The sequence below is a fragment of the Macrotis lagotis genome, chromosome X, assembly GCF_037893015.1.
Source record: "Macrotis lagotis isolate mMagLag1 chromosome X, bilby.v1.9.chrom.fasta, whole genome shotgun sequence".
In the NCBI taxonomy this organism is placed as follows: domain Eukaryota; kingdom Metazoa; phylum Chordata; class Mammalia; order Peramelemorphia; family Peramelidae; genus Macrotis; species Macrotis lagotis.
In genome coordinates, this window is record NC_133666.1 from 549,010,362 (window position 1) to 549,036,647 (window position 26,286).

Genomic DNA, 26,286 nt, shown 5'->3' on the forward strand with positions numbered 1-26,286 from the left:
TATGTATGAGTTTGAGAATATGGGCTGTCTAAGTAACTTCAATACTGGGAAAGTTTAATGATTTCATTTGTGTGGGTACTCCTTTAATTCAGTAAAATTAATTTCATTTCAATTCAAAAAGTAATCATTAACCATGATGCTAAATGCTAGATGATATAGAGATGAAAAAAATGACATAATATTGAGGAATTTACAAAGTATTCATTCTGCTCACAGTCCATTTGTGCTATAGTAACTAGTTTCATGAGAAGCTATGCCCTTAAAATTCAATGATTGCTGTCCAAATGTCTGGTGAAAACCTCCTGGACCCTTAACTAAGGTGATCCCCAAATGACAGGCAAATGTCTGTACTCAAATTTTTTGTCTCTACTCAAATCTTCGACAGGATCTTCTTGTGCTTGCACTCTGATGGAATTGCCTCTGAGAACCCATGATCACCTCCATGATAGGTTAGGGTGGCATCTGTGGAAGACATGCACACATTAGCCATCCTCAATGGAAGAGAGAAACCTGGATTAACATAGCCTTCCTATGCTTCACAGAACTTATTCCCTATTATTCTTGAATAGAATTGGAAATTTTGATCTGGAAGCTACCTCTAAAACTATCCTTTGAGCAGGCAGCTAGGTTGGATAGAATACTGGGCCTAGAATCAAGAAGATCATAGTTTAAGTCCAACTACATACTCTTATTAACTATGAGACCCTGAATAAGTCACTTATTTCTGTTTGCTTTTCTTCTGCAAAATGGGAATAGTAACACTTATCCTGTGTTGTTTGGATTAAAAGAGATAAAGTCCATAAAACTTCTTAGCATAGTGCCTAAGCACATATAAAAATGCTAATTCCCTTTCCGCTTTCCCTCCCCTCCCTATCTAAACCCAAACCTGCATTGTATGGATAAAAAAGCAGAGGGTCAACATAGTTCTTACAATTATTAACCTGGAGCTAGAAGGTATGTTGGATGTTATCTTGTTCAACTTTCTCATTTTACAGATGAAGAAATTGAAACCCAGTTGAAGTAAATGTCTTGCCCAAAATCACAAAGGTAGAAATTATGAAAGGTAGATTCTGAACCCAGTACTTCTTACTCCAAATCATTGAACTCTGCTTCCACCTTTGGTGAGGGTAAGATTTTGCTACTCTAGAATTTTTTACCATTTTAAAAAAACCCAGTGGCATTAAAACTAAAAAGCTTTTGATTAATCTTTTGAAAATGAAGTATTTATTTCATCTGAATGCTTCTGAAGCTCAAATTCAGAGTAAGAGATTATAAAGTTATGAATTAACCTTGCTGAAGCTCAGTTTATTCATCTGAAAACAATGAACTAGATAACCTTAAGGTCCTTTTTAGCTGTCTGCCAATGATTTCAATAAATGAAGACCTCACAATTCCAATTTTTCAAAAGCAAAATTCAGAAGGCTATAAAGACTGCCAAAAATGATGGCAGAACCATTAAATTTGTGGAACCAGCTTCCTTGAATGTGGCTGCAAATGAAAAAACTAACCCTAGTTATGTTGCCCTTAAGGCATCATTATTATCCTGACTCAATATGGAGTAAAAAGGAAATCATCTTAGGAACAAAAGTCATTTCTCAGATTTTTGTTTGTTTCTCTGTAATAACTTGACAATTTTGGTAGTTATGTCTCTCTGCTACAGCTTTGTCACTGTCTCCATGACAATGATAGCCAAAGCAGTGTGTCCTTTCTGCTTGCCCTTAGAGCTTGGCTAATATCCATTTTGTGTGTTATGCAGAAAGAAGTTTTTCTTGGACAATTTTGATTTAGCCTTGGGTGTGTTCATCTCTGTAGAGGTTAGGCTTCTTTGTCAAGACAGCAATTGAATTTACTTAGGCACTTTTCACAGTGACTCAAGTCCCATCCAAGACAGGGTCCAAGAATTGTCCAAAAATATTGTTGATATTGTTTGTCCTCCATTCTTGAAGAAGATCAATGATATCAGTAAAGTGATGTCTTAACTTGCAAGTGAATTGGATATAAGTGAGACAGGGCTAGACACAGTCACCAACCCTCACTGTCTCCTGCTGAGCTATTTAGGTCCAGTGGCAAGCAGATTAGGAAGACTGGAGATAGCTTTGAATGCTGTGCAAGATCTTGTCCTTTTTAAACTAAAGTATTTCCCAGGACTCAGTTTGTCTTAATCACATTCAGGGATAAAGACTAAGTAAGAAATGAAGCAAAAAGAATGACATCTTTTACCTATTCAAAAAAAAAACCAGTCTGGGAATGTATGACCTTCAGAGTTTTCAATCAGAACAGTGACAATTGCTTTTTACACTCACTCTGAGCCAAAAAGACCCAATGACTAACACTGAACCAGCGATGACCAACTGAAGTTTGGATTGGGATACTTATTGACTGATCAGTAAGAGCCAGAGGGATTTGGGCTTAAGTCATAGTGAAGTAGCTCCATTTAAATCTTAATGGGTTTAAAGAAAGTCTGTTTTAACAGATCTCTATTTCTAGAAATTTATATTCTTTTGGGGAGAGAAGCCACATTGGAAATGTATGATTCCTCACATGACGGGCAGAGAAGAGGAAGGGAAAAAAAGGGAGGGAGTATGAAGAACTGGTGGAAGAAATTCTTCCTGGAGGTCTTCAAATAGCCCTGTTGGGAATATTATAGAAAAGATTCTTACTTGGATATGGATTGATCTAGATGATCTCAAAGGTTCCTTTGAATTCTGAGATCTCTGATATCTCATTCTTCAACCTTGGAACAAATTAGTAAGAGAGGTTTTTAGCAACTGTTTTCCCCCATTTTCATTTTTTTTTTAACTGAGGGAAAAAAATTGACTGAAGATTCAAAAGTATCTTTTTCCATGAATAAATTCATAGAATATTAGCACTGGAAAAGCTTTTAGAGACCATCTTGTTCAAGGCCCTCATCTTACAAATGAGAAAACTGAGGTCCAGAAAGGTTAAAGGATTTACCCAAAGTCACACAGTGAATTAGTTATTGAAGCATGAAAGGAAGTTGCTCTCCAAACTTTTAGTCCTGTGTTCTATCAACATTTCTCAAAAAAAGTTCTTATTATCCTGTATCTCATTGATTTTTAAATTTAAATGGAGTTAAAATTCATTTTTTTTTTGTTTTTGCAAGGCAAATGGGGTTAAGTGGCTTGCCCAAGGCCACACGGCTAGGTAATTATTAAGTGTGTGAGTCTGGATTTGAATTTAGGTACTCTTGACTCCAGGGCCTGTGCTCTATCCACTGTGCTACCTAGCCACCCCTTAAAATTCATTTTTAACACTCTTTTATAAGTACTAACTTCTATATGTTGGTTTCCTGCACTCAAATTTCTATTAAACAAAAATAAACTTCACTCTCTCAACTCTCAAAATCTCATCAGTATTCTCAAGGAACTACATATAGCTTATTGATTCAGAGACCATTACTTTGTTATCTTACTAATTATACATCTCAGATCGATATCTATTACTGGGTTCATTTTTTAAAAACAATAACAAAATGAAATAATTCAAAAGATAAAAGGAACCAATAAGGGAAAATGACCAGACCACTATGAGGGAGCAATGATTCAGTCTTATTATTTTTGTTAGGAGAAGGAAGCAAATCTGACATGTACCATAGAAGTACAGATAACACTTTTCAAAATGTTCAGAAAAATATAGGAAGGGTCTCCTGGTTTCAAAGTTAACTCAGGATTCATGGGATAACTCTCATGAATGATATTCTGCAGATCCTATTAGAATTAATTCTGGGAACAAGATGGCAGAGAAAAGACAGGCACAGTTCTAAAGTCTCCAGATCTTCCCTTATAAATAATATGAAACAAACCTCTTAACAGAAATCCAATCGACAAAACCCAGAAAGAAAATTCAGGAGAAGAACATCCACCTCAGGATCTGTCTTTCAAGATTAATTGTGAGTGAGTCTGGGCATAGAGGGCAGACTCTGCCAGGGGCACAGGACAAGTGAGAGCCTGGGAACCTGGATCAGTCACAGATTAGCCTGATCAATGGTGGGGCTAGAGCCTGGTCTCCCACAATGGCTTGGGTCAGCTAGGGGGCACAGGTATTGGTGATGGTGTTGACCATCTGGAACTTGTGGGCAGGGCTGGAGGGAGAGTTCCTGTGCAGGAGAGTTGCAGACATTCATCCCTGGGCTCCTCTGGTCTGGAGAAACTCAAAGCCCACACCTCCATTTCAGCTGAAACCTCTTCCCAGAACAAACACAACTGAGGACTATTTCTGCCCCAGGCACTGGTATGTGAGAAACAGAACCACCTCAGCTGACAGTAGGTGGAGTGAGTACCTCACCCCAGGGTATAGCCCACTACTGATCAAAGACAAAAGTATTTAACAGCTCCAAACATTCCCTCCAGGCCAGGGGATAGGGCCTCAATCAAGGTCATTAGACACTCCAGAGAAAGCAACCAGCACCCCTTACTGGCCAGCTGGAGATATTACATTCAGTGAGTAAAGCCTCTTAGGATCCCCACACCAAACCTCTATGAACCAGCCCCTCCTCAACACAAGGTCTTTAGGATAATGAAGAAAAGCCAGTGCATAGGAGGGTTCATAGAAAAATTCTGGAAAGGAAAAGAAACTAACTCAGAGAGACCCAGCACCTCTGAGGAGAATATGACTTGCTCTTCAGCAAGAAGAAACTTCCTTGATAAATGTCCATCAATTGGGGAGTGGCTTAGCAAACTGTGATATATGTATGTCATGGAACACTATTGTTTAGAAACCAGGAGGGATGGGAATTCAGAGAAGCCTGGGGGAATTTGCATGAACTGATGCTGAGTGGGATGAGCATAACCAGAAAAACACTGTGCACCCTAACAGCAACAAGGGGGTGATGGGGGCAGCTAGGTGGCATAGTGGATAAAGCACCGGCCCTGGAGTCAGGAGTACCTGGGTTCAAATCTGGTCTCAGACACTTAATAATTACCTAGCTGTGTGGCCTTGGACAAGCTACTTAACCCCATTTGCCTTGCAAAAACCTAAACAAACAAACAAACAAAAAAACAAGGGGGTGATGATCAACCTTGATGGACTCACTCATTTCATCAGTGCAACAATCAGGGAAAATGTGGGGCTGTCTGCAATGGAGAATAATATCTGTATCCAGAGAAAGATGTGTGGATTTTGAACAAAGACCAAGGACTATTGACTTTAATTTAGAAAAAAAAAACTGATATCTTATTGTCTGATCTTGTTATCTTTTATACTTTATGTTTTTTCTTAAAGGATATGATTTTTTTTCATCATGTCCAATTTGGATCAATGTACAACATGGAAACAATGTAAAGACTGGAAAATTGCCTTCTGTAGGGGTTGGGGGGAGGGAGGTAAGGTTAGGGGGGAAAATTATAAGACTCAAAATAAATAAAATCTTTAAGTTAAAAAAAGAAAGACTTCTTTGAAGAAATAGGAAGGAGTGTAAAAATCAATTGGAAAATTTGGGAGAGAAAATTAACACCTTATAACAAGAAGACAAATCATTGGAAAATACAATTAGACAAATGTAAAAAAGAAAATAATTCTCTCAAAACCTCAATTAGTCAAAGGGAAAACTTTCAAAAATAGAATTAATAACTGGAAAAGGAGTTGCAAAAGATAAATGAAGAAAATTCTTCTCTAAAAAAAAGAATGGAGTCTGTAGAAACTAATGATTTCATGAGATAGCAAGAGTGTGTTAAGCAAAATCAAAAATAGAAGAAAATGAAAAATAACTCATCAAAAAAACCACTGACCTTGAGAACAGATTGAGAAGAGACAACCTGAGAATTATAGCTCTTCCTGAAAACATTAAAGAGAAAAAAGCCTATATTTAATATTACAGGATTTAATGATGGAAAATGGCCCTGATATCATGAAACCAGAGGGCAAAATAGTTATTGAAAGAATACATCCACTACTGCATTGTTGGAGGAGCTGTGAACTCATCCAATGTTTCTGGAGAGAAAGTTGGAACTATGCCCAAAGGGCATAAAAAATGTGCATACCCTTTGATCCAGCAATACCACTACTGGGTCTATACCCTGAAGAGATGATAAAAAAGGGTAAAAACATCACTTGTGGAAAAATATTCATAGCAGCCCTGTTTGTGGTGGCAAAGAATTAGAAATCAAGTAAATGTCCTTCAACTGGGGAATAGCTTAGCAAACTGTGTTATTGCTCTATTGTTCTATTAGAAATCAGGAAGGATGGGAATTCAGGGAAGCCTGGAGGGATTTGCATGAACTGATGCTGAGTGAGATGAGCAGAACCAGAAAAACACTGTACACCCTAACAGCAACATGAGGGGATGATCAACTTTGATGGACTGGCTCATTCCATCAGTGCAACACTCGGGGATAATTTGGGGCTGTCTGCAATGGAGAATGCCATCTGTATACAGAGGAAAAACCATGGAGTTTGAGCAAAGACCAAGGACTATTAACTTTAATTTAGAAAAAACCCGATATCTTATTGTTTGATCTTGCTATCTCTTATACTTTATGTTTCTTCCTTAAGTATATGATTTCTCTCTCATCACATTCAATTTGGATCAGTGTGTACCATGGAAACAATGTAAAGGGCAATGGCTTAGGCAGCAAGAGCACCTGCCCGGTTGGATGGAGTGCCTGAACCTTGCTGCCAACGCCCCCTCCTGACACGACCCGTTGCAGTCTCCCGCACCCCAGACCTGTGGTAATCATGTATGACCGCAAGGCCATGATCAAAAATGTGGATATGTCAGAGTTAATGCAGCAGGACTCTGTGGAGTGTGCCACCCAGGCCCTGGAGAAGTATAACATAGAGAAGGACATGGCAGCCCATATTAAGAAGGAGTTTGACAAGAAGTATAACCCAACCTGGCACTGCATTGTGGATAGGAACTTTGGCAGCTACGTGATGCACGAGACAAAACACTTCATCTATTTCTACCTGGGCCAGGTCACCATCCTCCTGTTCAAGTCTGGTTAGAGCATTGCCTATGCCTCCTGCCCTGAGAGCAATCTAAATCACAAGGACTGAAGCCTAAATTCCAAATACCAGAGACTGAATTATCTTCAGCATTGCCATGGGAACACCTCGATCTCTATTGCGTTGTTGGGCATCCTATGTACTAGTTGTGGTAATAAAACAATTAGCAAAACACAGTCAAAAAAAAAAGAAACAATGTAAAGACTGGAAAATTACCTTCTGTTGGGAGTGGGGGGGAGGGAGTAAGATTAGGGGAAATAGTGTAAAACTCAAAATAAATAAAATATTAAAAAAAAAAAGAATACATCGATCCTCTCCAGAAAGAGATCCTAAAATGAAAACACCAAGGAATGCTGTGACCAAATTCCAGAGCTATCAGATAAAATGCAAGCAGCCATAAAGAAACAATTTAGGAGCCACAGTAAGGATTATGCAGGACCTGGCTACATCAACATTAAGGGACTGAAGGGCCTGGAACTAGATATTCTGAAGTGCAAGGGAGCTTGGAATGCATTCAAGAATCCACTATCTGGCAAAACTGAGCCTTCTCTTTCAGGGGAAACGATAGATGTTTAATGAAATAGAAGACTTCTAACAATTCTTGATTAAAAAACCAGAGCTAAAATAGAAAATTTGGACATCAAACAGGAGGTTCAAGAGACACATAAAAAAAACAAAGGGGGGGGCAAAGAAAAATAAACTGCTATCCAACTGGCTAAATCCCAGCATGGGAAAAAGATCTCATGATTCTTGAGAATTGTAACTCTTATCAGAGAGAATATACTTAGCCAGAAGTGATGGACTCTCATGATTTAGCCATGAGACTGCTACCCAATGGGATGAAACTGGCTATATCCCTACTTAGGAGAAAGACTCTAATAACTCTCAAGAATTGTAACTCTATTAGAGAGAATATACTTAGCAAGAAGTGATGGATACTCAGGATTTTTCGATGACTCAGATAGAATGATTTAAAAATACTTCCTCCTTAAAAAAGGGGGACAGGAAGGAGATGTGAGGAGGGAGGGGATTGAATGGGGTAAATCTTATTACATAAAGAGGTACAAAAGACCTATTGTAATAGAAGGGAAGAAGGGAGGAGATGAGAAACACCTGAATCTTCCTCTCATTTGACTTGGCTTAAAGTTAACTTACATACCTACTCAGTTGACTTAAAAAACATCTTACCTTTCAAGTATTAAAAGGGGAAAGGGGGAAGTGGGGATGGAAGAGCAGAAAAAATGGGAAAAGAAGGAAGGAAAGAGAAAAGGGAAAATTGGAAAGGTGAGAGAATGGGGAGGGGAGTGGATATAGGAGGGCAAACACACCGAAGGTGGTGATATTCAGAAACAAAATACTGAGGAATACAGATAAAGGTGGGGGGAAGGGATAAAAATACAAAGAGAGGGAAGATAGCATGGAGGGCAATAAAGAGTTAGTAATTATAACTTTGAATGTGAATGGATGAACTATCCCTTAAAACATAAGCAAATAGCAGACTGGATTAAAAACTGGAATCCTACAATATGCTGCTTACAAGAAACTCATTTGAAGCTGAGAGATACATAGAATTTCTAAAAGAGAACTTAGTCAAATTTAAAAAAAAAGCCATTCCCTATTGATAAATGGTCAAAGGATATGCAAAGGCAATTTACAAATGAGGAGATCAAAATGATCCATAGTCATATAAAAATTGCTTTAAATAATTACTTATTAGAGAAATGCAAATTGAAGTATGTCTGAGGTACCACCCCACACCTCTCAGACTGTCCAATATGACCAGAAAGGATAATGATCATTGTTGGAAGGGTTGTGGGAAATCTGGGACACTAATACATTGCTGTTGAAACTGTGGACTCATCCAACCTTTGTGGAGAGCAGTCTGGAACTGTGCCCAAAGGGAAATACAATGTGCATGCCCTTTGATCCAGCAATACCACTACTGGTCCTATACCCTGAAGAGATGATGAAAAAGGGTAAAAACATCACTTGTGCAAAAATACTCATAGCAGCCCTATTTGTGTGGCAAAGAATTGGAAATCAAGTAAATTTCCTTCAATTGGGGAATGACTTAGCAAACTGTGGTATATGTATGTCATGGAACACTATTGTTCTATTAGAATCCAGGAGGGACAGGAATTCAGGGAATCCTGGAGGGATTTGCATGAACCGATGCTAGTGAGATGAACAGAACCAGAAAAACATTGTACACCTTAACAGCAACATGGGGGTGATGATAAACCTTGATGGACTTGCTCATTCCATCAGTGCAACAATAAGGGATAATTTGGGGCTGTCTGCAATGGAGAATATCATCTATATCCAGAGAAAGAACTGTGGAGTTTGTACAAAAACCAAGGACTGTTACCTTTAATTTAGGAAAAAAAAAAACCTGATATCTTATTGTCTGATCTTGCTATCTTTTTTATTTTATGATTCTTCCTTAAGGATATGATTTCTCTCTCATCGCATTCAGTTTGGATCAATGTATACCATGGAAACAATGTAAAGACTGGAAAATTGCCTTCTGTGGGGGGTGGGGGAGTGAAGTAAGATTAGAGGAAAAATTGTAAAAATCAAAATAAATAAAATCTTTAAAGAAAAAAGAATTAATTCTCATGAGGAGGGAAAGGGATATGTCTAAAGAGAATAAAATAAGTGCATAGACTAACCTGTATTTAAAAAAGACATACAGTACTTGACATCATATTGCTTGCCTTTTCAAAAGGTGGTATGGGGCAAGACTGAAGGAAAATTAGGACTGGAAATTTTTTAATGAATGATAACTTTTTTAATATGCAATTGAGAAATATTTAATAAAATATTAATAAAGGATATACAGGAGATGAAAGCAAGGGCAGATTATGAAGGATGGATAAAATTTATTTCCCTGGACCAATTGTCTCAGGAATGCCTAAATCAGAATGAGCTGTGGCTGTGAAGACTAAGAACAACAAATAAAATTTAAAAGCTAAATTGGGGAAAAGGATGATAAAGAATGGTATAAGACTAATCCTTGGGGTATATTAGGTAATGATAATGGTTAATGATGAAAAAGTATTTCTGACCAACCTTTATTTTGGTTCTTTTTGTTTTTGCCAAATGGAATGATTTTTTGTATCAGAAAGGAAAGAATAAAAATCGTTAATGGGGCATATAAGTAGGAAGATATGAAGAGAGTTGGTAATTTCAAGTCACCATTTCTACATATTAAAGGATTCTAGGACACCAAAAGATACTTGGTTGCTGACCCACTATTTGAGAGACCATGAAAAACAGGAGTGTTGTGACAGGACTGGAGAAAGACAAAGGACCTGGTTTTCCAAAACAGAAGAAAAATGGAACCAGTGAAATCTAGAAAAATGACTTTTTCTTGTCAAAATTTTAGGAATATTACTAAAGGGCTATTTAGTGAAAAACTAGACAAGGGAATAGAGATTGCAAAGAAATAGCATATTTTCACTGAGAATAGTTCATTCCAAACTAACCTCTCTAAGAGGAAGGAAAAAAAGAAATTTATTAAATGATTATTATGCTAAATGCTTCACCATTCCTCCTTCTACTCCTTACTCCTGCTCTTACTGGAGCTACCACCACTATTACCACCATTACCATTACTATCGCTACTATGACTAAGACCTTGAGTACAATTACTAGCTAATGTTTATATAACACTTACTATGTATCAGCACTATGCTAAGTACTTTATAATTATTATCTCATTTGATCCTCATAATAACCCTGGGATGTAGGTGCTATTATTATCCTAATTTTACAAATGAGGAAACTGGGATTATTGGAGATTAAATGACCTGCCCAGGGTCACAGCTAGTAAATACTGGAGGTGAGATTTTAGTTCAAGTCTTCCTAACACTAGACATTCTATCCACCATACCATTTATCTATCTTTTTATATCGTAAATAGTTAAGACCTGAGAAATTTCAGAGTTCAGGTTTGAAAATCAGAAGGTTAACAGCTAGAATCTGTTTATGAAGTAGAGTAGAGCACAGTATAAGGAAGGGGGAATTTTGTTGTAACCCTTACCTGTAATTGATGATGATGAGGAAACCATGTCCTTGCATCCCAACATCAACAGACTCCTTTTTTGTTTTTTTGTCAATGGTACTTGTGCAGTCCAGCAGAGGGAACTCAGGCCGACACCAATATGATGCATAAGCTGGTTCGTTTATTGATCACAGGATACATACTTTTATACTCTACATTTACGTAACCAATTACATAAGCGTGTTAGCAAGCATTTTTTTTTCACATGCATATCCTTGTGTATGTCTTAGGTGATTGTTTTGAGAACCAAACAGTGTTTTGATAAACAAGAGTGCAGAAGGTAATTATCTCAGAATGCGCTATCTATCTGAGCCTGGGAATACACCTCGTTAGCTCAGACATGCAGCTACTCCCTTATCAAAGCTCTGAAGTACATCTTGCTGGTTAAAGCACATAGCTATTTCTGTGTTAACCCTTCATAGCTCTTAGCCTGGAACACATATGACACAACAGGTACTCTCAGCTCCAAGTCACATCACATCATGTTCAGTGATATTCAGTGAAGGGAAATTGGTTTTTTTTTTTAAGCTTGTTTTTTTTTTTTTTGCAAGGCAATGGGGTTAAGTGGCTTGCCCAAGGCCACACAGCTAGGTAATTATTAAGTGTCTGAAGCCAGATTTGAACTCAGGTACTCCTGACTCCAGGGGTGATACTTTATCCACTGTGCCACCTAGCTTCCCCAGGGAAATTGTTTTAAAAAATCCCTAAATCTAGATGACTTGAAATAAGAGATGAAATTGAAGATTTAACAAAAAATTAAGATCTTGAAAAGTTTAAGACCTGCAGTCTTCAGAGGAAAGACCAATGAAAATCTTTACTTAATTCAAACTTGAAAAGAAGAAAAAAAAATGAGAATTAACATTGATTATGAAAATGAAATGAGCTTACTCAGATTGGAATTCCAAAACTCCTTTTTGAGTTTGATGGCATTAATCCAACTAGAAGGATAATTATACTGGAAGAAGGGAAATTTTAGAAACTGGTATCTGCTATAATGATCACAAATAAATTCATTCTTGCACAGCATTTCAAAGGAAACATTTCTGGATCTGCATTTTCCAGTATATATGTAGTGACTTTTACCATGGAAATAACCATTGGAGGAAAGATGCAGCTTTTAAGAAATACCGTCTTGGGAAAGGTCTCACATATCGCTATATCAGATGGAAATTGAGAGAGATATTGAAAATATGCATTGGGGGTTGACATAAATTCTTACCTGGTTTGTTCAGTTGAAAACTTGAATACTCTATTACCAATTTAAAAGCAACAAAAAAGAAAGGAATCCAGAAAAATAAAAGAATAGTAGAAATTCTAGCTGATGAAATTAATTAACAATTGAAAGTAAAAGCAAAAATTTCGGATAAGAAAAGGAGTCAAAGTAATGCCAAGAACAAATAAATAATGTAATATCAATCAAAAATCTATTATAGAAAGAGAGATGAAACCAGGATGGTAGAGAAAGTCAGTGGCTCACCTGAGCTCTCTCCCAATCCCCTCTGAATACTTTTCAATAATGCCATAAAACAATTCATTAAGTGACAGAACTCACAAAAAGATGCAGTCAAATAATTTTCCAGCCAAAATCAATTTAGAAGGTTGGCAGGAAAGGTGTATTGCACCTGGGTGAGAGTAGAGGATTCATGCCCCCCCCACCCAAGACCAGATTCCAACAAATCAGGAGCAGGCCTTGGGAGTCACTGAATCATCATCAGTAGCAATTGCTGCTTCTGGACTTTCAGCCCAAAGTCAGTAAGGGATTGAAAAACTTATCAGAAGGAGATTACAGGGGTCTCTTTTAATGGCACTAGCATAGAACTCTATTGCTTTGCCCATACTCAGATCTGAGTCACAGTCCTAGGTAGTAGTCCCAGGGTGAGGAGGAGCACTAGTATACCAGATCTTTTAGCCATTTGTGATCACTCATGAGCAGAGTACAGGCCAGGAAAGTAGTAAATGTACTTGTCCTTAGTCCATACTATCTTGGAAGAACTGAAAACTTATAGATCCTTAGAAGTATCTCTGAAAATGACTGTATAAAACTTCTGAACCTTGGGATAATTCACTCCCCACCCTTAAAGCAAAGCGTCATTTTAAGAAACAGTAAAAAGTCTAGAAATAGACTGAGAAATGAGCAAACAACAGGAAAAAATTCTGATCATAGAAAGTTACTATTGTGACAAGAAAGATCAAAACACATACTCAGAAGAGGATAACAGAGTATAATTTCCAACATCCAAGGCCTCCAAGAAAAATATGAATTGGTCTCAGGTCATAGAAGAGCTCAAAAAGGATTTTAAAAATCAAGTAAAAGAATTGGAATAAAAATTGAAAAGAAATATGCAAGAAAAATCATGAAAAAAGAGTCAACATCTTGGTAAAGGAGATACAAAAATTTCTGAAGAAAATAACAACTTACAAACAGAGTAGATCAAATAGTAAAAGAGGTAAAAAAAGCCAACAAGGAGAAGAAGGCTTTGAAAAGCAGGACTGGCCAAAAGGAAAAAGAAGCACAAAAATCATTGAAGGAAAAAACCCAATTCTTTAAAAGGTAGAATTGGTTAAATGGAAAAGGATGTACAAAAACTCACTGAAGAAAATAATTCCATAAAAAGTAGAACTGAGAAAATGGAAGCTAATGTCTTTATGAGAAATCAAGAAGCAAAAACAACAAAAAAAATGAAAAAAATTAGAAAACAAGATAAAATATCTCATTGGAAAAACAATTGACTTAGAAAATAGATTCAGGAAAGAAAAATTAGAAAATTACTGGAGAACCTTAAAGCCTTGTTCAAAAAAAAATCCTGGGCACCATCTGTCAAGGAATTATCAAGTAAAACTGCATTGATATTCTAGAATCAGAGTAAAATAGAAATTGAAAAAAATCGATTATTTTCTGAAAGAGAGGCTAAAGTGAAAATTCTCAGGAATATTACAGTCAAATTTTGGAGCTTCCAGGACAAGGAAAGAATATTACAAGCAGCTAGAAAAAATAAAGCAAAACAAAACAATTCAAATATTTTAAAGCCATAGTCAGAATAACACAAGATTTAATATCTTCCCTTTTAAATGATCAGAGGGCTTGGAATATAATATTATAGAAGAGAAAGGAGTTAGCATTAAAACTAAGAATCATCTAACCAGCAAAACTGAATATAATCCTTCAGGGCAAAAATGAACATTCAATCAAAAAGATGATTCTCAAGCAATCTTGACTTAACAGGATTAAACTGTTTATATTTGTACATGGAAAGATGATACTGTCAATTAATAAAAACTTTTTCATCATTAGACCAATGAGGAATTTAAATAGACTGGAGTCAGGGCATGAGTTGAATATGAAGGAATGCCATCTAAAACAATAAAATTAAGAGGTGTAAAAGGAATATGCTAGGAGAAAGGGAAATGGAAAGGTAGAATGGGGTAAATTATCTCATAAAAGAGGGGAAGGGAAAGATGGGGAAGGTGGGGAGGAGTTAGTGAACCTTACTCTCATCAGAATTGACTGAAATAGAGAGTAATATACAACTGGTTATATAAATCTGTCTTACCCTATGAGAAAGAGGGAGGAAATGGGGAGAAGGGAAAGGGGGTGATAGAAGAAATGGGAAATGGGAGAGATAACAAAATAATAATCAAGAGATATGAGCAGTTTTCAGATGAAGTAATCAAAGATATCTATAGCCATTAAAAAGGTCATCTAAAGTGCTGTTGATTGAAGGAATGCAACCTGAAACAATTCTGAGGTACTACTTCATATCTATTAGATTAGCTAATAGGACAGGAAAGGAGAATGGCAAATGTTGGAAGGGATGGTGGGAGGAAATGTGACATCAATACACTTTTGGTGGAATTATAATCAATCGTTCTTTAGAGCAATCTGGAACCATGCCCTAAGGGCTATAAAATTTCACATACCCTTTGACCTAGCAGTGCCACTATTAGATCTATATCCTAAAAGATAAAAAATAAAAATTAAAAGAACCTATATGTATGGGAATACTTATAACAGGATTTTCTGGTGGCAGGGAGTTGGAAATTGGGAGGATGCCCATCAACTGGGGGGATGGGTGAAGAAATCATGTTTTGTGATTGTGATGGAATACTTTGAATAGCACATAGAAGATAAATTTGAATCTTCCTTAGACACAACAAGTTGTGTGATATAGGGTAAGTCTTCCCAATTTCTCTCTGCCTCAATTTTTCTTCTGTTAAATGGGGATGAGAATTAGCACTAATGATTGGTGTTATGAGAATGAAATGGGGTAATCTGCAAAGAGTTTTACAAATTTTAAAGCACCACTAGTTATTAAGTAAAAAATAACAGCTTCTATTTGGTCATCAGAAGTCCAAGCCAATAAAAACCTAAGTTGAATTAAATGAGAAACAGAAAATTTGCACATTGTTAATATATACTATTCTCCAGAACAGGATAACAGTGGAGTCAGATAAGAACTATAATTATCAGCTCAAACATTTTTTTATTGCTAATACTGAATTCCTAAGACTTCCTGTAAAATAATTTTTTTGGATTGCGACCAAAGCCCCTTTACCTACTTCATATAGTGCTTCCCCTCTGAGATATATGATATATATGTCATATATCATACATATAAACATATATAAATATATACATACACACATACATTATTTTGCATGTTTTAGTGGTAGCCCCCTTATCTCCTCAGTGCTTACTGTAATGCCTGACACATAATAAGTACATAGCAAGCATATATGACTGATTGATTCCACCTTTCTTAACAGAAGACTTTACTGTAATATTTATTTTTTCTTTATCAATGATTGCAACATCTTTGATTCAGCTTGCCACTCATGGTTTACTCAAATATAGTAAGAATATAAGAGTATTTGATGTTCTAATGGAAGCAATTCTCTCCTTAAAATGTGCCATTGACTAAACACTGTCAAGAAGAATTATTTTAAACTATTGTGTATTTCAGGGAGATAATTTTAATTCATTATGGTTTTTAATAGCCTAAAGTCCATTATCATGTCTCCTAAATAGAACTAGCTATGAATTATTAATTGTTTGATGAATGTAGATGATATCAAACTATCTGGCTCCATCAAAAACATATTCAGCAGTTACTTCATCTTGTAGATCTTTTCTAAAAGGTAATTTGAACTTGATAAACCTAAAGTTCTTAACTTATGACAAAGAAAAATAGAGACTTAAGACTTAAAGATTGCATTTGGAGGCAACATTGAATCAATGGATAAAGATCATACCTAAAAATACCTTCATCTTCTCTAAGCCAGACACATTGAATATAAAATATCAAAGAGAAGACCATGACTAAATAGGATGAGGCTTATTGGCATCCTGAAATAAAAACTATATGGGAAGACCATATTTAAAGTAATTAATATAAATTCAATGCCAGTTTTAATGTATTCAATTTTGGAATGATAAAATGGACTTTAAGAGGTTTAGAAAATATTCTAACAAAATCCCTTACAATATTAATGAAACATAGGACTCATGACCCTAGGAAGATGCTTTAGAAAAGTTAACTTTTCCTAGACAAGAAAAAGAAGTGGGAACAAGATGGATAGAAGTTCTTAGAGCACTTGATAAAGAGGTAAAAAAAAAAAACTATGGTGATACTTTTGCAGGTAAAAGAACAGATATCAGTTCCCTAAGCAATAGTTAATGATAACAGTTGCACAACACCGGATTTGTTGAATGTAACTGAAAGTGATTGGCTTCCAGATGTGGCCTATGAAATGGCTAAGATCCAAGAATGGAATCAAAAGGTCCTTCATGGGCAACATTCACATGAATTCAGCCAACTATATATCAACAAAGAAACATCAAATAAGTTTCTAAGTCATGTAGAATTGTTTATGGAAATGGAAGGTTTATTATGGCATCCAGGACTAGATCACTGGCACCAGAAATAACAAAAGGGTTATCCTTAAGGAGCTGGGAATTAGTGATCAGTGTAGATGTAGGAGAAATTGTACAGTACATCATTACAGGCTGTAAAAATTTGGCACCTACCAAATTGCTAGCAAGACAAGACCTGGTGGCTGGAATTGTATTTTTGAAACTTTTTTTCTTTTGTGGACTGACAGATGACAAAGCCCTTTACTACCGTTATTGAGCTCAAAATATTCTGGAGGGTACATACAGAATCTATTAGAATTGGACTACTATCATAGAATTAGACTACAATAGCTTGGACATAATAACACTTGAAAACACTGTTTTCTGGTAGAGACAACTCTACCACATCTTATAATCTCTAAGTTATATGGAATATAGACATTCACTAGAGAAGCTTAAGCAATCATGAAACGGGTGAGACACATCCCATCTTTGTCAATCTGTCTGCTATGATTTTTCCCCAAGGATGTTTTCAATGATTCCAAAGAGCAGTAATGTCAAACTCAAGGACTAATGGAGCCCTGTTAGCTGTATATTGATTTAAAAAGTCACAACTTAAAAATCATAAATGTTTTATTGTACTTTTATTAAATATTTTCCCATTAATATTTTAATCTGGTTCGGGGGGGGCTGGAGAATTTTGTGAGCTCCTGGTCTTTGGGCAATTTGATACTTATTTGTTCACTTATGAAAGGGAGTTATCTTATCCACATGTGAAACACCCATGAAATATAAAAGAATAATAGCAGAGCAGCAACTTGTCCCAGAGACCTTTCTAGCTGAATCTTATAAAAAAATATGAGAAGTACCAGCTAATGATGATGACAACTGGCAATGACTTTCACTGGATTTTATTATTATAAATTCTTTACAAACATTTGATCCTCATAATAACCTAGGGAGGTAGGTGGAGTAGTAAATGTAATCAACTTGTGTGTATGTGTGTGTGTGTGAAAAACAGATTCAGAGAAAGTCATTGTCTTGTCCTAGCTGAATCCGTGTTGGGCTTAAATTGGGAAGAGCACAACTCAAATTTGGTCTTAGATACTTAACAGGCTTGTGACTCTAGACAAGTCGCTAAATCCTGCTTCTGTTTATGTCTGCTTCTGACTCCCTACTGTAAAATTGGATAATAATATCATTTATGTCTCCCAGGGTAGGTGTGAGAATCAAATGTAATAATATTTTTAAAGTGATTAGTATAATGTCTGACCCATAATAGATACAACTTAAATGTTATTTTTGATGTTGCAGTTGACCAAGAACTTGACTGAAAAGTAGTGGATGAATAGATACAGTATCATCAGTAAAGTCTAAGTAAAGCAAATTTACAAGCAAGTGAAAGGGGTAACTGGAGGGATTCACAAGTAGAGACAGCAATGCAGAGCATTCCTATGTGTTGGTGAATCAACAAACATTTATTAAATATTTATTTAAATATTTTTGGAAAACTAGTTGGTGCAGTGAATAGTCTGGCCTTGAAGTCAGGAGGCCTAAGACACTTAAGTTTCTGAAGGATTTTAGATTTGAAGAGAAATTTTATTGGGTTTGTGGTCCCCAGAAGTGGAAAATTCAGACAGCTAGATGGTGCAGTGGGCAGAATACTAGGCCTGAATCAAGGAAGACATCTTCCTGAGTTTAAATCTGTTCTCAGACATTTACTAGTTGTGTATCCTGGGGCAAGAGACTTGACCATGATTCCCTCGAATCCAGGGCCATCTCCAGTTGTCCTGATTCACATCTGGCCACTGGAAAGTGAGGCTGGTGACACTGCACAGAATCCCCTCACTCAAATCCAATTTACATGTATGTCATAGCATTACCTCCCTGATATCATGGTCTTCTTCAAGAACAAAGGACAAACATCATCATCATCATCATCATCGTTATTATCATCCTCATTGTCATCATTTATTTATTCAAAGCACTTTAATAAGTGTTAGGAATACAAAGAAAAGCAAAAAAGGCCCTCACCCCAGGAATTATATGTATATATACATATACAAATACATATACATATACATATACAAATACACATACATATAGAAATATATATATATATACAAACACACACATATTTATTTACCTCCACTATCATCCCCTCTCTCTTTAATTTTCTCTTCCTAACTACTAACTTTTTCCCTGATGTCTATAAAGATATCTTCCCCATACTAAAAAAATTAAAAAAATCTTTACTTGATTCAACCAGGAGTTATTGTTACATATTTCCCTTGCTTTTTATGGCTAAACTCTTTGAGAAAGCAATCTCTTTTGCTGCCTATACTTTTTTTTCCTGCTCTCTTCTGTACCTTCTGCAATCTGGCTCCCAGCTTTACATTCAACTAAAACTACTGTGGAAATATTCATTCTAATGAAGGAAACAATGAGTAACTAGGTAAATACAAGATATATATATATATATATATACACAAAATAAAAGAAAAGTAATTTGAAAAGGGAAGACCTTAGAACTGGGGATAAGGAAAAACTGCAGAAAGTCTCATGTGTTCTTGTTCAGTTGTGTCCAACTCTTAGTGACTCCATTTGGGATTTTCTTGGCAAAGATATTGGAGTGGTTTTCCATTCCTCCTCCAGTTCATTTTACAGATGAGGGAACTGAGGCAAGGGGTATTAAGTGACTTGCCCAGAGTCACCACAAATAGTAAGTACCTGAGACCAGATTTGAACTTAGGAACATGTCTTCGGTGACAGTCCCAGTTTTCTACTCACTGTACCTTCTAGCTGACTGAATTTTTCATTTCTGAGGACAGGCAAACCCAGTCAAATTCCTCTTCAAATATGAAGTCTTTCAGATTTTAAAGAAGATCTAGCTTTGGTTGTCCACATTCTGCATTTCTTCTATATTTATAGCAGCTCTTTTTTGGGGAATGGCTGAACAAGCTATGATATATGAATGTGAGCACTATTTTTCTGTAAAAAAAATCATGTGCAGGCAAACTTCAGAAAAGTCTAGAAAAGACTTGCATGATTTGATGCTGAGTGAAGTAAATAGAACCAGGAGAACATTGTACATTAAAAGCAACATTGTAGATGATCAACTATGATGGATGCAGCTACTCTCAGTAGTTCAGTGAGCAAGGACAATCCTAGGAGACCTGTTATGGAAAATACCATCCACATCCAGAATAAAAACTATGGAATCTGAATGTATTTGGTGGGCGGGGGAACAGGGCAAGGCAATGGGGTTAAATGATTTGCCCCAGGTCACACAGCTAGGTAATTATTAAGTGTCTGAGATTGGATTTGAACTCAGGTACTCCTGACTCCAGGCTGGTGCTCTATCCACTGTACCACCTAACTGCCCCTATGTTTACTTTTTAAAACTTTATGTTCTTTCTTATGGTTTCCCTCCTATCGTAATTCTATTTCTTCTTTTAAGACATGATTAATATGGAAATACCTTAAATATGATTACACATGTACAAACTATATCAGATTGTTTGCTGCCATGGGGAGGGAGGAGGGAAGGAGAGTGGCAGAAAAAATATGAAACTCAAAAACTTGAAAAAGGATGAATGTTGAATGCTATCTTTGCATGAAATTGAAAAAAAAGAAAAAAGAAGAAAAACGAAGATTTGCCTAGTCTTATTCTTCCATTCTACAGAGAAGGTGACTGAGATTCACCTGCACAGATGAAATGGTAGTATTAGAACCCTAGCTTCCTGATAGCAAATCCATAGCTCTTGTCAAGGCTCTAGATCTTGTTTTATACAAAGACAATATTCCAATCTCCCTTTTTTGTTATCTTTCCCTTTTCCTTTATTGTCATTTCTCACTTCCCTTTTGCTTCTTACCTTCCAGAGTTGAAGGTCAAAAATGCTACTTGGCCCAGCCTCCACTATTACATCTGCAATGACATTGTATTTCCTTTGGTCTCCCACTTTATGGTTTTGTACTTTGTTTTGTTAACTCTTACTCCAGGATTTCTGGCAAACTTTCGTTTTAATGCTTGGGCCTCTTATTTTGTTATTGGGTGATTTCATCTGCATAGACTGTGACTGGGTTCCCTTTTCTGTCTTTTACCCTCCACTTCTCTGAAACTGGATATGTATGTACTTTCTTAGAAAAAAAAGTCTATTGGCCAAACATACTGTAAGGAGTTACAGAGACAGCCTTGCCTGACTTTCCATGTCACTTGATTTTTCCCCCCTCATCTACCCATTGTGTTTGGGTCCCATTTGTATCATTAATGCACTCAAATATTTCAATAGTCAATCTGGTAACCATATTTTCATTTGTTCTTAAGGAGAAAAAGTTGGTGTTTATAGATCAAAACTTAAAAAATGATGTTGAATGTAAAAATGATTTTAATATGTTTTATTGTTATATGGGCTTACTGATCACTTTCCTCACAACAACCTTGAGAAATCAGGTGTGAAAATATCTGTGTGATCAATTATTATGAATTCAGCTCCTTCCAGCAGTTCAGCGATCAAGGACAGTACTAAATGACTAGTGATCAAAAATGTCATCCACATCTATTGAAAATAAACTATGGAGTCTGAAAGAGAGCAAAGCATTATATGCTCATTTTTAAAGGGTTTTTCTTTAGGATTTTGCTAGGCAATGGGGTTAAGTGGCTTGCCCAAGGCCACACAGCTAAGTGATTATTAAGTGTCTGAGGTTGGATTTGAACTCAGGTACTCCTGACTCCAGGGCTAGTGCTCTATCCACTGTGCCACCTAGCTGCTCCTATGTGTTCAGTTGTTAAAACTCTTTTTATGTTTTTTCCTTTCCCATATTTTCCCCCTTTAGTTCTACTTCTTTCACAATATGACTAATATGGAATTATGTTAAACATGAATAATCTATATCAGATTATTTGCTGTCATGGAGGGGGTGAGGGAAGAAAGGATGGTAGAAAAATGTGAAACTGAAAAGCTTGCAAAAAAAGATGAATGTTGAAAACTATCTTTGTATGTTATAAAAGAATAATAATACTTAAAAAGAGAAAAGTTTTAAAAAAAGAAAATTTTATCATCTCTTTTTTACAGATTAAGATAAAAGAGAGGTAAAGAGACTTGCACAGAGTCATGATGAAAGTTACATTTATAGTAGACTCACTGAAAGAAAAGAAATTGGATGTGATATTAGTACAAGAAATAAAACTGTATATGAAAAGTGAATTTTCAAGTGCACAAAGCAAATGGACACTGAAGGGTGAGGTTTTTATTTATTTCCAGGACTGAACAACTACAAAGTTACAGAGCTGGAATTCAAATCAGGGGTCTTGACTAAAGTCAGTCACTGTTTTTACAATCTTCTCAATGAACTAGAACCAGAGGTTAGGGATGGGAAGGTAGGCAGCAATTTAGTAATATAGCAAGGGGGTACAGTAAGTAACTCTTTAAAATGTCATTTTATAAATATGCATGTTTTATGATTTAAAAATTCTACTCTTTGTGACACAGAAATAGTGATCACATGAGGTAGTGTTATACAATGGAAAGAGAAGATGATTTGTAGTCCCAAATGATGGATTTGAATCTAGACTCAGTTATGTAACTAGTTGCATGCCTACAAGCATGTCACACTTTGAAACTCAGTTTCTTCACTTGTCAAATAAATATAACACTTGCTTTACAGAAGTCCCAAGACAAGAAATTTGTAAGCCTTAAAATACTCTAGAAATATTCAGAAACATAGTTAAACATGTTAAGATGGTGAAATCTCAAAATACCTAATGATTGGTCAGTCACATGGGGACACAACTTTCTAATCCAGATCTTATATCTTTTGAATATCCATTTTGAGTAGTAAGTAAAAATCTTCTCCTTCAGTGTCCATTCCTTTTGTGCATTTGAAAATTCTCCTTTCTTATTCAGTTTTATTTCTGGCATTTAAAATTACATCTAATATCTCTTCTCCCAGAATTTGATGGACTGATCCTCTAATCCTCTGTGTGTTTTCTAATTGTCTTTTCAAACATGTTCCTAATTTAAGCTGCGTTTTTCTGATGGTGTTTAGTCCTGTTTCAATATTTATTATTTCTTACACACATATAGTTCTGCTTGGACTGATATATTCGATCTTTAGTAAGCTCCCCTTTTTTTTGGTTTGGAGCTGCCAACAGGTGCTATGGATTTCATTTTAATTTATTCAGTGGTAAAGACAAGGTTGTTGTTATTTTTCAGTTGTTTCAGTCATGGTCAATTATTTGTGACTCCAATTGAGGTTTTCTTTGCAAAGAATGGTTTGCCATTTCTTTCTCCAGATCATTTTACTGAAGAGGAAACTGAGGTAAATAGGGTCAAGTGACTTGCCCCAAATCACAAAACTAGTAAGGGTCAGAGGCCAGATTTGAACTCATCCTTACTCCAGGTCTGTCTCTCCATCCACTGCATTCCCAGGACAATATGCTGGCACTATAATTTAAAAATTCATCTCCATTTGCTTTATTTAACCCCCCCCCCAATAAAAAGCTCTCAGGCAACTGTCAAACTCTGGCTATCAGAGAACTGGCTGCCCCTTTCCTCTTATTTCTGTCCTTTTGTATCTGATTAATACTTGTTTGGAGCGTACTGGTTAAAATACTAGGACTCAAGTCAGGAAAACTCATCTTCTTGAATTCAAATGCAACTTCAAGCTCAGACACTTAAGTTAAAAATGACTAAAGTACAAACTATTTACAGGATAAATAGGAAATAATTAAAAGAGGAACTAGAATTAAGAGGATTGGGAAAGGCTTCTTGTAGTATATGAGAGTTACTTAAAGGAAATCAAGGAAGGCAGGACATTTCAGACATGGGGGGGGCAACTAGAAAAATACCCAGAGTCAAGTGATGAAATATCTTGTTCATGGAACAGTAAGGAGGCCTGTATCACTGAATCAAAGAGTAGGTGGTATGATGTAAGGTGTTAAATAGGAGAGGGAAGGTTACAAAGGTCTTGAATGCCAGACAGATGATTTTGTCTTTGATTCTGCAGGCAATAAGGAGAGAGAGAGAGAGAGAGAGAGAGAGAGAGAGAGAGAGAGAGAGAGAGAGAGAGAGAGAAACTCTGAAACTCTGAAACTCTGACCTATTCTGACCTATGCTTTGGGACAATCACATAAGTGTCCAAATAGAGGATGTCTTAGAGTAGAGAGAGACGTGAGGCAAGCAGAGCTACCAGTAGGCTATGGAATTAGTCCAGACATGAGACAATGAAGGTCTGCACCAGAGTGGTGCAGTATCAGAGAAGAGCCAGGGCCATATTGGAGATTGCTGCAAAGGTGAAACTGATAGGCCTTGGCAATAGACTGGATCTGGGGAGGAAGTCATGGTGAAGAATAAAGGATAATATCTATATTTTGAGCATGAGGGACTGGGAGGATGGCGTTGCCCTCTATAGTAATAGGTTAGATTGGAATGAGGGAGAATTTGTGGGGAAATATAATGATTTCAGTTTTGGACATGTTGATTTTAAGATGTCTACTGTTCATTCAGTTCAAGATGTCTGAAAGAAGTTGGAGATACAAGATTGGAAGTCAGCAGAGAGGTTATGGCAGGAAAGGTAGATTCATGAATTATTAGCATAGAGATGGTAGTTAAATCCAAAGGATCTGATGAGCTCACCAAGTAAGAAAACATAGACTGAGAAGAAAAGGCCAGGACAGAACCCTGTGGGATACCTATGATTAGAGAGTTTGATCTTGAAGAGGATCTAGCAAAGGAGTCAGAGAATGAGCAATCAGCTAGGCTGGAGGAGAACCAGGAGATGGTAGGGTCCTGAAAACACAGAGTATCAAAGAGAAAAGAGTGATCAACAGTGACACAGGCTCAAGGAGAATGAGGTTTGGAAAAAAAAGACTATTGGATCTGGTAATTAAGTGATCATTGCTAATTTTGGAGAGAATAATTTCAATAGAATGACAAGGCCAGAACCAGACTGGTAAGAGCTTAGTGCTAAAACATTCAGTTGTTTCATTTTTCTGCTTTTCTGGGTACTTGGAATGAAGTAATGAATGAATGGATGGATGATGAGCACTCATGTAACCACACATTATGTTAAGTATTGGAGTTTCATATAGAAAAAAGCAAGGCAGTTCCAGCTATAAAGAAACTTTTATTTTAATAGAGACAATATACATAGGAGGTTTCATATGCAAGTTAGATGGAAAGTACTTATGTTTTTTGGATACAGAGACAGGGTAGATGATAAAGCATTTTTTGGTGCATATTTAAAAAATGTTTACTTCTTGATAAAGCCATTTTCTTTTTTAATGCTGAATAATTTGAGAATACCAAAGGCTCTGTTGACTTGTTAGGAAAAGGAACAAAAATTTATTAAGTACCCACTGTGTGTGCGTGCCAGACTGTGCTCCACACTTTATAAATAAGCCTTTATTAAGGACTTGCTATGTATTTAACACTTTCCGAATAAGCATTTATTAAATACCCACTGTGTACCAGACTCTGCCCTACACTTTATAGATGTCTTACTTGATCCTCATAATAAGCCAAGTCTTTCTAATTGCAGGCCCTGCTGTTCTATTTACTGTATGACCTAACGTCTATTACCTTCTGAATAAAATATTTTAAAAAATGAACAAAAGGAAAAAAGCATTAATTAAGCACCTATTATATGCAGACACTATGCCAAATGATTTATAGATATTGTCTCCTTTGATTCTCTCAACAATCCTGGGAAGTTTGAGATTTAAAAGTCCTTCACAAGTAGGATTCTTCAAACCTTTCCAATCTTTTTACATTTTTCTCTTTTCTCTATATGTCACAGTCCAAAACCACCTGCCTTCTTAGAGTTCTGTAAACTTGACAATCTATCTCCCAACTCCATAACTTTTAGCTGCCTGTCTCCCATGCCTGGGATATTATCCTTTCTTATCTTCATCTCCTAGTTTTCTTTATGATTCAGTTCAAATATTTCCTTCTCACAAACATTGTGAGAAATTTCCTGTCTCCTCTGCCCTCCACTGCTGTATTGCCTTCTCCTGTCTATATTGTATATAGCTTACACATATAGTTATTTTCTTATTATCTCACCAGTTTGAAAATGAACACTTTCAAAGGCAGGGTCAGTGATTTTTATTACCTTCCTTTTTTCCTTAGGACTTGACATAGTCTGTGCTATACAGTAAGCACTTAATAAATGTTTATTGACTGACTGATGGCAAGCATTTTTCAGGTCTCCAGTAGCTGTGACAGCTGGGGAGGTAGGGCCTGTAGCACCTGTAGAAGCAGTTACCAGTCCCAGCTGTGTTTTTCTAACTCTTGTTATACTTGTCAGGTGGCATAGGAATGCACTTTTTTTTTATCACAAAAGTTATACACAATTCTCTTTTTTACAGTTCTCTTTATAAATATTATTGTTTTTATTCTCTATA

At 36.3% G+C, this 26,286-nt stretch overlaps 1 protein-coding gene and 1 long non-coding RNA gene across 2 annotated transcripts in view; one reads left to right on the top strand and one right to left on the bottom strand.

The window, feature by feature from the left end:
• Positions 1–226: 226 nt before the first annotated feature.
• Positions 227–26,286, bottom strand: part of LOC141496959 (uncharacterized) — a 52,187-nt gene continuing 26,127 nt past the window's right edge. Inside the window, exons 3-4 of the long non-coding RNA XR_012471207.1 lie at positions 11,009–11,181; positions 227–462 (exon numbers count right to left, since the gene is read on the bottom strand). This is a non-coding gene — a long non-coding RNA (uncharacterized LOC141496959). The remainder of the gene's footprint in view (positions 463–11,008; positions 11,182–26,286) is intronic.
• Positions 6,694–6,963, top strand: LOC141502340 (dynein light chain 1, cytoplasmic-like). Its single transcript, XM_074207014.1, has one exon. It carries the CDS (start codon positions 6,694–6,696, stop codon positions 6,961–6,963), a length of 270 nt encoding a protein of 89 aa, XP_074063115.1.

What these genes read in the sequence shown, in the direction of transcription:
- LOC141502340 (XM_074207014.1), top strand. Translation starts at nt 6,694, where the DNA reads ATGTATGACCGCAAGGCCATGATCAAAAATGTGGATATGTCAGAGTTA.